Source organism: Molothrus ater, chromosome 13, assembly GCF_012460135.2.
Source record: "Molothrus ater isolate BHLD 08-10-18 breed brown headed cowbird chromosome 13, BPBGC_Mater_1.1, whole genome shotgun sequence".
In the NCBI taxonomy this organism is placed as follows: Eukaryota; Metazoa; Chordata; class Aves; order Passeriformes; family Icteridae; genus Molothrus; species Molothrus ater.
In genome coordinates, this window is record NC_050490.2 from 11,314,914 (window position 1) to 11,325,664 (window position 10,751).

Here is a 10,751-nt window from a genome sequence, read left to right on the forward strand (position 1 = left end):
AGATGTTATGTACATTCATTAAAACAGAAATGTTGACTAAGTGGTAAGAACTGTGTGTTACTGACAGATTGCCCACATATTTGGCAGTTATTCTTCCAGCATATGAGAAAAAGGAGGAGTTGCTATAGTGATGGGCATTTGACTCTGCATTCATCTTGCTATCTCTATGCATAATGAGATTTTAAAAGATGTTCTTTTTTGTATTATAACATTTTGTTATAATTCTACCTAATGGAAAAGAGGAATTGGCCAGATTCCACTGAGAGAATTATTTTTCTTACAATTTTTGTGTGCAATGAAATAATAAATAATGTTGTCATGATCAACAGGAAATACATCCTGTAAGCCTTGTTTTTATACCGTTACAGGCTTCTTTTTCTAACAAATTCAATAAATGTATTGATTTATTGAATTATTCAGAAACTTGCACAAACATAAATAATTTCTGTTTCCCGATACACCTGTAGTTTATTAGACTGATAATTTAACTGCATAAATGAAGTTGATCCTAAAGAATTCCAAACTGCTATTACCTTTCTGCTTCATAACTAGCATGCTGGATATTTTGATATGAAATGTTTTTTGGCATCATGATTTAATTCTTGCTCAGAAGAGATCTTATGCACTGTGTTACAGAACAAAGACTTGCAGAGAATAACACTCAGTTATTAAAGGGAAGCAGAAGGAAGCGTGTCCTGATGGCATCTGGGATTGGTACAAATGTCAGTGTGGCACCTGGTGATCCACTAAGGATAGGTGTGTTGTCTTTTCTGCTTTTTCATTAATATTATTTATTTTGTTAAAATAGAGGGGGCCCCGTGGAAAAAAGTGAGTGCAGTTGTGAGGTGAATCACCCTGACACTAAAGCCATGCAATTACTCTTTGAGCTTCACTTGAAAAAATGGAAGGGATTCAGCTGGGCTCTGTTTGTGGTTTTTTTCTGTCTAAATGAATACCTTTGTTTCCATCCCTGTCTGAGCCCTGAGGAGTGAAAATGCAGCAACTTCATTTAATGCATTTATGACTCCTGCCCCAAACAGATAGAAGCTCTTTAATTGCAGACCTATTTGCACACTGTAGAGTCTGGGATGAAATCTTTGCTCCATTTGAATCATTGCTCCCCCCTTTCCACTTTGTTCCTATAGAAGTTAAGCTTATAAGAACATACTGAAAGGGAAATGATGGAGAAGTGTGGTAAGTACACATCAGCTTACAGAGCTCATACCCCTCAAGGGCCAGTCAGGATTTTGGGCCCTAGCTTGGACTTCAGTGGGTTTATGCATATTCTTGTTTTTATTTAGGATGGTAATGTCCTTTATGTAGAATCACACACTTGTACATGTTCACAAACATTTCAATGTGCTGAGAAAAACCTGCTAACATACTGTTGATTTTTAGGTTGCCCAGTGCTGCCCAGTCACAGGAATACAGTCCAGTGGCTCTTTGGAGACAGCCCAGTTGAGGAAGTTCAGACCTTGGAATACAGAACCCTGGTTGGGGGTCGTATCCTAGAGGTGAACACCAACTCTGGTCAATTTGCTGGACAATTCCAATGTCGGACTTCAGCTAGTGCAAAACTAATGTCAGTTTGGGTAAATGTCAAGAAGGAAGGTTTGTTGACAATTATATGACAAATTCTTGAATTTTAAAATATCTTCTTTTGCTCTGTAAAGACTTTCCTGATAGCTAACCTTCTTTTCTCTGTTGAAAGTAATTCAGCAATACATTGCTTCACGTATGGTCTTATTTAAGTCAGTAGAAAAAGCCATACTCAGAGTTGGATATGGTAATTAATGTGTATCCAAATATCCTGTGGGGGTTCTTTCTGCTTGCCTGTGTATCTGAGAAGCTGAGAGAATGTGTCTTTCTGCTTAAACAGTTTTAAATCAGACAGGTTTTATCAACTTCCCCTTCAACAAACTTCTCCATGGTAGCCCACCAAACTGGAACAAAACTGATTTTGAGGTCATCTTTGGAAGTATCTTCATTATAATAAAAATAATTTTAATGTAATTGTCATATTCCAGGATCATCACAATTAATATGGTAGTGATCTTACTGCAGACACCCTTAATCACATCAATATACTAGAGCACACTGCACACTCACAGATTTCCATGTGAAATTCTCAAGAATGTCCTGTAAGGTTCCCCAGCATAATCTACTGTAAGCTTTTCTATATGCTTTATCTCTTCACATATCAGTTTGATTTGGCTTATGACTGATGTGCAGGGGACTCAAGCAGTAGGTTCAGATCCCCTGTGCTCTCCATGAGGATGTTTTGGTGACTATTCATGGGTGAGGAGGGCTCTGGAGTGCCTGAGGTTATGAAGGAAGTTACATTTGCAAAGTAATCTTACTGAGATATATCTACAATCAAAACATTTAATTTTAAAAATCAAATGTAAATCAGAAAACACCCTAATAGAACTCTTCAAAAACTAGGTCCAGCCCTAGATCCTGATCTAGGTCTCATTACAGTTGGAATTTCTGCCAGTTATTGATTAAACTGTCCACCTGCAGTCTTCAGCTGGACTGCCTTGTGGTTGCCCAATCCCCTCTCCAGTCAGCCTGGGCAGTATTTTGGAGTGATTCCATTTTCTAGTTCTGAGCTTTAACTGTGATTGACACTTGAGTAAATGTTTCATCACTGCCATACCCATGCATTTGTGAGGCTGTAAAACCCCCTTGGTGGTTTTTGCACGGTAGGCATTTTGAGGGCACTTCTGAGCAGTGTCATCCTAGTTAAACAAACAATACAGTCTCTCCATCATAGCTGCAGTCAGTAAATTTAACTATTTCTACTTTGAAAAAGGCCCTTTTGTATTATTTTAAGAAATCCAGAAGTAATAAGGAAACATTGAAAAACAATAAGTTAAAGAATTCATTATGTGCTGCAAGAGTGAGTCTGTGGACACAGCTGGTAGCTATCAATTATTCTTGGTTATTATAGAAAAACCTGACTCCTTCTGTGATCACATAAAAATCTGTCAACATTGCATAGTACTTCATCTTTTACCAAGTGTCAAAAAAAATTGTGGAGGAAGGGGTAAGTGTGGAATTTTGACTAAATATAAAGGTAGTAATTGTTAGAGGTGATCGGTTTTTAATATAAAACGCTCTTTAGAACAAATTCCTTTTTCATCTTGCCAGATGCCTCAGTGGCAAATTATTTTTACATTAAATACTTCTCTGTAGTTTAGTACAGGATTTTCTTAAATCCTAAAATTATGTGAGGTGTCTGGAGTAAGATGAGTTTTGTTCAGGACAAACTTGCTGTGGAACAGCAGGAAACCTAGAGAGCCTGATTTACAATTTCCTCTTTTTAATGCTTATTGTATAAAAATGTTATGAAAGTTTTAAAGGAAGCTCATCAGTTCCTACTGTGAGCCAGGTTCTGCCCTTCATGTGCTGATCTCATTTGCCTTCTAGAGGGCTTCATGCTCGTAGGTAAGGGCTGAACTGGAGGGGAAGCTGAGCAGAACTAAACTCTACTTTGGCCCATGGTCCCTTTTCACAGCACTGAATATTTGCTTTTCTACAGAGGATGTGGTGTCTATCCAGCCTACAGAGTGTGCTGCCAAATCAATCAAAGTGTGACACAGTTCCAGTGTACAGTGCCTCTCTCACACTGCTTCCAATTGTATTTCTTAGGTTACACCTGGGAATATGCTGAGTGGAGTCCCTGCTCTGCCACCTGTGGGCATTCAGGAACCCGCTCCAGGAGCCTGCAGTGCATGAACACAGAGAAACAGAAAGTAAATGAGTCCCAATGCAGAGAGCTGCAAAAGCCAGGCATTGTTTACCAGCCCTGCAACAGAGAGCACTGCCCTCCCAGGTAAACTCCCTTCTGCTCTATTTCCATGAGCTCTTTGTGTATGAAAATGCACTCACCACCTCCTGAAATTGTTTCTCTGTTTATGCTCTGAGTGTGGAATGTGGGGTTTACTTCACCATGAACCTTAAAGCAGGATAGATGTGGAAATGGATCCCAAGCAAGTAGGGAAGTGCTTGATTCAGCTGAATAAATAAGAGCTGAGTGTGTCTGCTGCTGCTACCACACCACACCTCAAGAGCTAAGCTGGAGATCTCCCTGAGACACTGGGATGTGCAGTTTTGTGGAATCTGTGCCACCCCAGAGGGAAAATTTGTTGTGTTCAGAGAGGCCAGGGTAACTCTGTGTTCTCCTGCTCTGCTTTGTGCCAGCAGGGCTCTCAGTAAGATGTTTTCTGAGGAATGCCTCATTTCTCTTTAATGCCCCTCACCACAGTGCTCCTTGACTGTCCTTCCCTGCCAGTTTTGTCACTGGATCAACTGGGGATCATGGGGCTGAAAACATTCATATCACAGACAAGTGTATCACAACATCTGATTCCAAAGGGCCAAAACCAACACCTCTAGACTATCTGAGTTGCACTGAGCATTCCAGCTCAACAGGGTGTTTCTCCAGGTTTTCAACAGGAAACCCCACAGGAACCTCAAAATAAATGCTTTTTCTTGCTTTATAGAATTGGCCATCACTATCAGCAAAACTCTGTGGGGGATACACACACTTTAGAGTTGTCCCTCACTGGAAAATGTTGGCAGGGAAGTGTTAAGACCTTAGCTGACATTGTGAGAGTGCATCTTGCCAGTATGTTCTAAATTCTGTTCTAAATGCAGAAAACCTAGCCACAGATATGTATCAGGAGAAGTTGTTTATATTTCGTTATTAGCAGCCAAAAACCAGATTATCTTAAATTGTGATATTGAACTCCAGCCAGCCCAGAGAAAGCTAACATTTTGCCAGTAGAAAAATACTGAAATCAAACTAATAGTTTGAAACACAGCTTCAGTTGCAGATTTCTCTCTGAAGCTCCAGCATTTGGAGCAGATGACAGGAGGGTGCAAGAGGTCCTGGGGCTCCTCTGAGCAAGGTCATGCCTTCAGTGGATTGCAGGGCATGACTAAATAATTTGATTTTCACTGGCCTTGCAGTATTCACAACATAAACAGACTGGTTCTTTCATATAGCTAAAGAGAATGGGAACTGAATTGTCTTTTTATATGCTTAGATTTGTTCTGCTTTTAATTTGCCTTTATGTAATCACCAATGGAAGGCAATTGTGTGTATATTAATATAATTAACTCTGCCTCCAGCCATACTGGTATGCTAAAATATTAATTGGTTTTCTTTTATGGAATATTCCATGCTTTCTATACAGGAAGAGCATCTCAGATGCCTGGAAAATAGCCCTGTGTATGTTTCTTGGTGCCTTTAGCATCTTTCCTTCCGTGATTGCTGACTTGGGAGGGAAGTGCAAAATGTCCATTCCATTTCCCCCTTACTGATTTCTGCACAATCTTCTTATCTCAAGGCAGCTATAATAGAATTATAAAGCCTTTAGATGTTTAGATATATGACCTTAATTACTCAAAGAGTTTTGCATGTGTTTAGTCACTTCTCTCTGTCACAGTGGAGAGCTAGAGTTAAGCAAATATAAGGCCTTGAGTACCTACTTAACTTGTGCTTTGCTGTGCAAGCCCTGCACCAAATGTTTGCAAAGTGCTTCAGCTTTAAAAGAGAGAAAAAGAGAAGGGCACAGACTGTAAAAGATTAATCTTCCTTGAATTGATATAAGCTGTTTGAGTGTAGGAGAATGAAATAATTGCTGAAGAAAATAGAATTTTTTTCTGTTATCACTGCTGGGGTACACATAAAGTCCATTTTATATTTCTAGATTTATGCAAAGAGAGAGTCAATTTGATTGTATTACCACCTGCTGCCTCTCTAGTATTGTTCCTGGCTGCCAAGACTGACTAAATATTTGCAACTTCTAATCAATAAATAACGTGTTCTGCTTGAGTCATTGTCTGGTGAGATCTCAATGTAATAAATTCGGATGAGTTATGGCAGCTGTCACTTTAGTACCAACCAAAATGTTACCATCCATTTTATAAGTAATGGAAAAATACACTCTCCTTCCTCCTGGAATGTCACATCCAGCAGGGTCTGTAGGGCTCACCTGGTAACAGATTCTGGTAGCAAACATTGTTTGTAGCAAACACTGTTAGCAAATATGCTGTCATGAGTTAACCACGTTAAGAAGACCTTCCTCAAGTGAAGAAGAAGTAGATTCTAACCATTCTCACATCTAAAACTTGCAAGGACAGGTTCTTTTCCATTTTCTTTGCAAACGGTTGATGCCAGCTACTCCAGGACTGCAGTAATTGCTGTAAATGTGTATTCTGTGCATCCTGTAGGTGGGTAGCTGGGCCCTGGTCCGAGTGCTCCGCATCCTGTGGCAGTGGATTTCGGCACCGACAGCTCTCCTGTCACCAGGCCATGGCCAATGGCAGTGTCCTGGCCCTGCTGCCAGGAGCCTGCACAGCCAGGGACCAGCCTGCAGCAAGGACACCCTGCCCAGGGCACCCCTGTCCCCCGGGGCCACCACAGACCACCACACAGGTAAGTGACAGCGTTTGTCTGCAGCCTCCTTGTTTTATGGACGTGGGACAGTGCCACTGTCTGATGAACTGCCTCAACATCTGTCCTCTTGCACAAGGCCCAGAGTCTGTGGCTGTAATTATCTTTCAGACCAGACAATTAGAAATCTTGTTTTTTCATTTTATGCTCCCTATGCAACTCTTTTTTTGTTGATGGCATGACACGAAACCAGAGCATTAGCTGCAATGTATTTTATAAGCTACGCCATTAAGATGTATTCCATTTTCCAAGCTAGCTTAATGCTTTTATTGCAGTCACCTTAGTACACAATTTGCCTAGCTGTAGTTTTGAAGTCCCCAAAAAAGATATATGAATGTGCTTCAACAGCACATTGAAGTTGTTCAACTCACAGAATGCACAGAAGTCTGTCCTCCTATATTTTCTGTTTCTCCTTCATGCAGCAAACTTGTGTTCATCTTGATAAGGTTTGTATTTACTGTTCATTGTGCAAAGTAATTGATTGGAATTGCTGTTGCTGCATTCCCAAGACAGGTTTTAGCAAGGCATGTTCGTAATGGGCAGAGCTACAGAAAGAATTCTGTAGCAGTAGGGATGTAGCACGATGAGAGAGGACAATGGATTTAGCTTTAGGAAGAAAGTCAGAGTCTTGGCAAGATTGCACAGAGAGAACCAAAAATATGTAGGCCTTATCCAAACTGAGGTGTGACAGGGCTGAAGGAGGCAAGATGCAAAAAAATCATGGCTGGGCTGTGGAGCTGGGTCACTCCAGGAGGATAATTCTGTTGTTACTAATTTGGCTGTTTCTTTTTCTCTGCCCTCACCCTTTTCTCTCCATTGTCAGTGCTCTGGCCGCTGTGCTGGCCGCCCCGCAGGTTCACAGCACCGTGGGTTCAAATGTCAGCTCCAGAATGGATCCTCAGTGCCAAATTCTTCTTGTGATGAAAGAAAGAGGTAAACAGTGGGGAGAAGTTGCATAGTAGATTCTTTAGATGATCAAACTGAAGGTACAGGATTGTCACTGCAGTACAAGTAGGCAATTTCTTCTGTGTCAAACAAGGGAAAGAGTCATCCCTTTGTGGACACTGGATGAATTCAGGAACCCAGGAGGGGTTATGCCTGAAGAACACACAGCATCCAGTATGGACTGTTCAAGGGTCAGTTAAGTTTCCTTAAAGATACAATACCTTTTCTACTCCAGAGTTAAGAAATTGGTTTAAAGAAACTCGTGTTTTCTCATGCGTGATGAGTGAGCACAAAATTAAATAAAGGGAATACAACTTAAATATAAGAAAAAATGGAACAGGTTACCCAGAAAGTCGTGGCATCTCCATCTTTGGAGATATTCAAAACACAGGAAATATTGAGGATCCTGGTCTAGTTGGCTGTGCTGTGAGCAGGGGTGTGGGGCTGCTCAGTTCTGTTGTTGTGTGAATAAGGGTTTAGCACAAAAGCAAACATTTCCCTGCCATTTATTCCCCTGCACAGCCCTCCTGCCAGAAGGAACTGTTCTTCAGAGGGGTGTGATGTGTACTGGCGGCCAGGCCCCTGGAGGCCCTGCAGTGTGGGCTGTGGGACTGGGTTCCAGTCCAGACCCGTGTCCTGCGTGCACAGGCAGAGCAACAAACCCGTGGCTGAGCGCTTCTGCAGAGGGAGGAAGAGACCAGCGACCTGGCAACACTGCAGTGTCACATCCTGTGGCAGTATGTAAATGTTTATTTAAATATGAGCATAGTAATAGTTTGTAGCAGTTATATTAGAAAATGGCTCACAGTTGTACACTATTGATTCTACAAGCATTTGATTGTACATCAAAGGTAAAACTATCCTCTCCAAGGAGCACTTCGTAATCCTGGGGTTTCTTTTCTCTAAGTAGGCCAGTTTGATATTAAAGCCTCAAAAGCACTTTTAGAAACAGGATATTTAGGAAGTTTTTTGCAAACTTCCCTACATGACTGTGCCAGTTGTGACTCAAAAGTCTCTGAGCAAGCTGTTAATGCCTCCAAGATGGGGTTGTGTTCTGAAACAGACAATGAGTAAATGAATGCAGTGAGATCACACCTCTCACTTGTGACTTTGTTTAGCTTTGAATCCACTGCTGCCAGAAATGCACACTAAAATAATTACAAAGCTAACAGGAATCCATCAGTTGTTTACAATTACAATGGCAAGCTCTGCTATTTCTCTTTTGCTCGTTATAAAGCCTTGTAATGTTTAAATATATTTTTCAGAAGGCGAATGCAAGGATACAACTCACTACTGTACATTTGTAAAGCAACTAAAGTTATGCTTGATAGACACCTACAAACAAAGATGTTGTCAATCATGCCAAGAAATGTAAGTCCTCTATGGCAAGTTCATGATGCTGCAGTGAAGAGATGAGAAGAGTGGTTTATTAAACCAAGCTGACTAAGTATATTCTTGTAAATGAGACATTAGTTGTAACAGTTAAATGGCAACGTGGGGCTAGTGAAAACACAGCATTGTGGATTGATGTGCTGGATAAGGTATTGTTTCTGGGAGCTTTCATTTTTCATTCTTTGCAATGGAACTTCTAATGTTTTAAACAGGCATGGATTAGCAAGATAATATTATGGCATATCATCTGTAAAATTTTCCAGGCAATCATTTATAATTTTATCTGTGAAAAAAACCATTATCTAACCAGTATTTGTTGCTCTTACAAATACTGGTTACTATCCTTAACTTATGAGGAAGAGTCACAAAAATACTTCAAAAACTTTTGGAAATGCAGCAACTATTGACTCCCAGGATTTTGGTTTGGGGTTTTTTTCATCATATTTAACACCATTTTTAAATTTACAGAAGCTGTGGCTTGTAGCTGCAAAATTTTGGCAGCAGTTTCATTTTCATAACCAGCTTGAGCTTAAGGGTTGATCTCACAGGATGTGCTTTATGGATACTTGCTCTCAGATGGATACACAGAAGTACATTGAATTTTTCCTGCTTGTATTTCTGTGTATGCAGTAAGAAGCTATAGATCCTAATACAATTTTCAAAGCAGCAATAGATCTCTTTTGAATAAATGAGGTGTAATTTTTTTTATTGTTTCTATTCTAATTCCAGTCTCTGAAGTACAAAGTTCTGGCATGGTTATACTTTTGTACTGATATTAAATGAGACAGAAGCTTCCTTGTCAGAGCTGTGAACAAACACTTGTGAGCACTGTTCTCTTGCACATCAAGTCAAATGAGAAGCCAGTAACTGGCCAAAATAGCTGTCAGATTCCTTGTCTTGAATAATCATTCTATTTTTCTCCATTAATGGGGGAAAATGTCCAAGGAAGAATTATTAATCGCGAAGATAGAAAAGTGCAAGAAATTTATTTTGAGCATTTTTCCATCAAGATGGATTTTCCATCATGACCATTAACTATCTGAGTCGTTTGCAAGCTGATAAATTCTTACCATAGTATTCTTGGGTAAATTATCTTCCATATTGCAGATTGTCTGACTAGGGCTTTAAGCAGAGAGGACCCCACAGGAGGCAGAAAATAGATGTCTTTTTCCTTTTGTAGTTTCCAAACTACTGCTCATATTGGAGGCCTGAATGCTCACTTTGACTTGGCTCTTGTTCCCTCTCTGACCTGTGTGACAGGCAGAGGGCTGGGAATGCTGTGGGGGCAGCTCAGACACAGCATCCTGCACAGAGGGTTTGCATCACTGAGAATTAGGGTAGCACTACTGTATAGAAAATGCTTAGGGTGGACTATTGTGTCCAAGGCTGACTGCAAGGAGAGGATATTCCTGATCATTACCTTTTTCATCAGCAATGGGTCTTGATTGTTTAAGCAGTTTTTTAAATTAAACATTTGTAAGATACTTTTGTAGATATTTATTGTCTGATTTTAAAGTGCAATATTTTTTTTTTGTACAGTGTTTAATAAAGATTTTTGGACATATATTTTTTCTTATTACCAAAATTTCTTATTCATGTTTTCCCTTTATATTTAAAGTTTTCAAATGTTAACACATAGCATTTTTTGTTGCTTTAACTTTGGTTAAGTATGCATGCTGTACCAAAGCAGTGCTGTAAATGTTTGTGATTGCAATGGGCATGACATTCCTCTGTAGATTATTTTATTGCTTCTCCAGTACCTGAAGATTTTAGCTTCCTCAACGTAGTTTTGATTTTTCTGAAATAAAGTATAGTTTGATTATTCACCACTGTGATTATCCTGAGATTGTTTATTACCATGATTTGCATGGTAACTGTGCTGTTGTTCTTTGTTGTTTTTTCTAATTACTTTGTCCATAATTCTGAGATTTTTTAAAAGCCTTGGATT

General features: G+C 39.8%; 1 protein-coding gene across 1 annotated transcript in view; it reads left to right on the top strand.

The window, feature by feature from the left end:
* ADAMTSL3 (ADAMTS like 3) overlaps positions 1 to 10,629 on the top strand; it is a 170,000-nt gene extending 159,371 nt beyond the window's left edge. Inside the window, exons 25-31 of the mRNA XM_036389748.2 lie at positions 637 to 756; positions 1,399 to 1,611; positions 3,655 to 3,838; positions 6,244 to 6,448; positions 7,290 to 7,399; positions 7,934 to 8,148; positions 8,677 to 10,629. Of these exons, the coding sequence (XP_036245641.2) occupies positions 637 to 756; positions 1,399 to 1,611; positions 3,655 to 3,838; positions 6,244 to 6,448; positions 7,290 to 7,399; positions 7,934 to 8,148; positions 8,677 to 8,786 (1,157 nt within the window). The 3' untranslated portion in view covers positions 8,787 to 10,629. The remainder of the gene's footprint in view (positions 1 to 636; positions 757 to 1,398; positions 1,612 to 3,654; positions 3,839 to 6,243; positions 6,449 to 7,289; positions 7,400 to 7,933; positions 8,149 to 8,676) is intronic.
* The last annotated feature ends 122 nt before the right edge of the window (positions 10,630 to 10,751 follow it).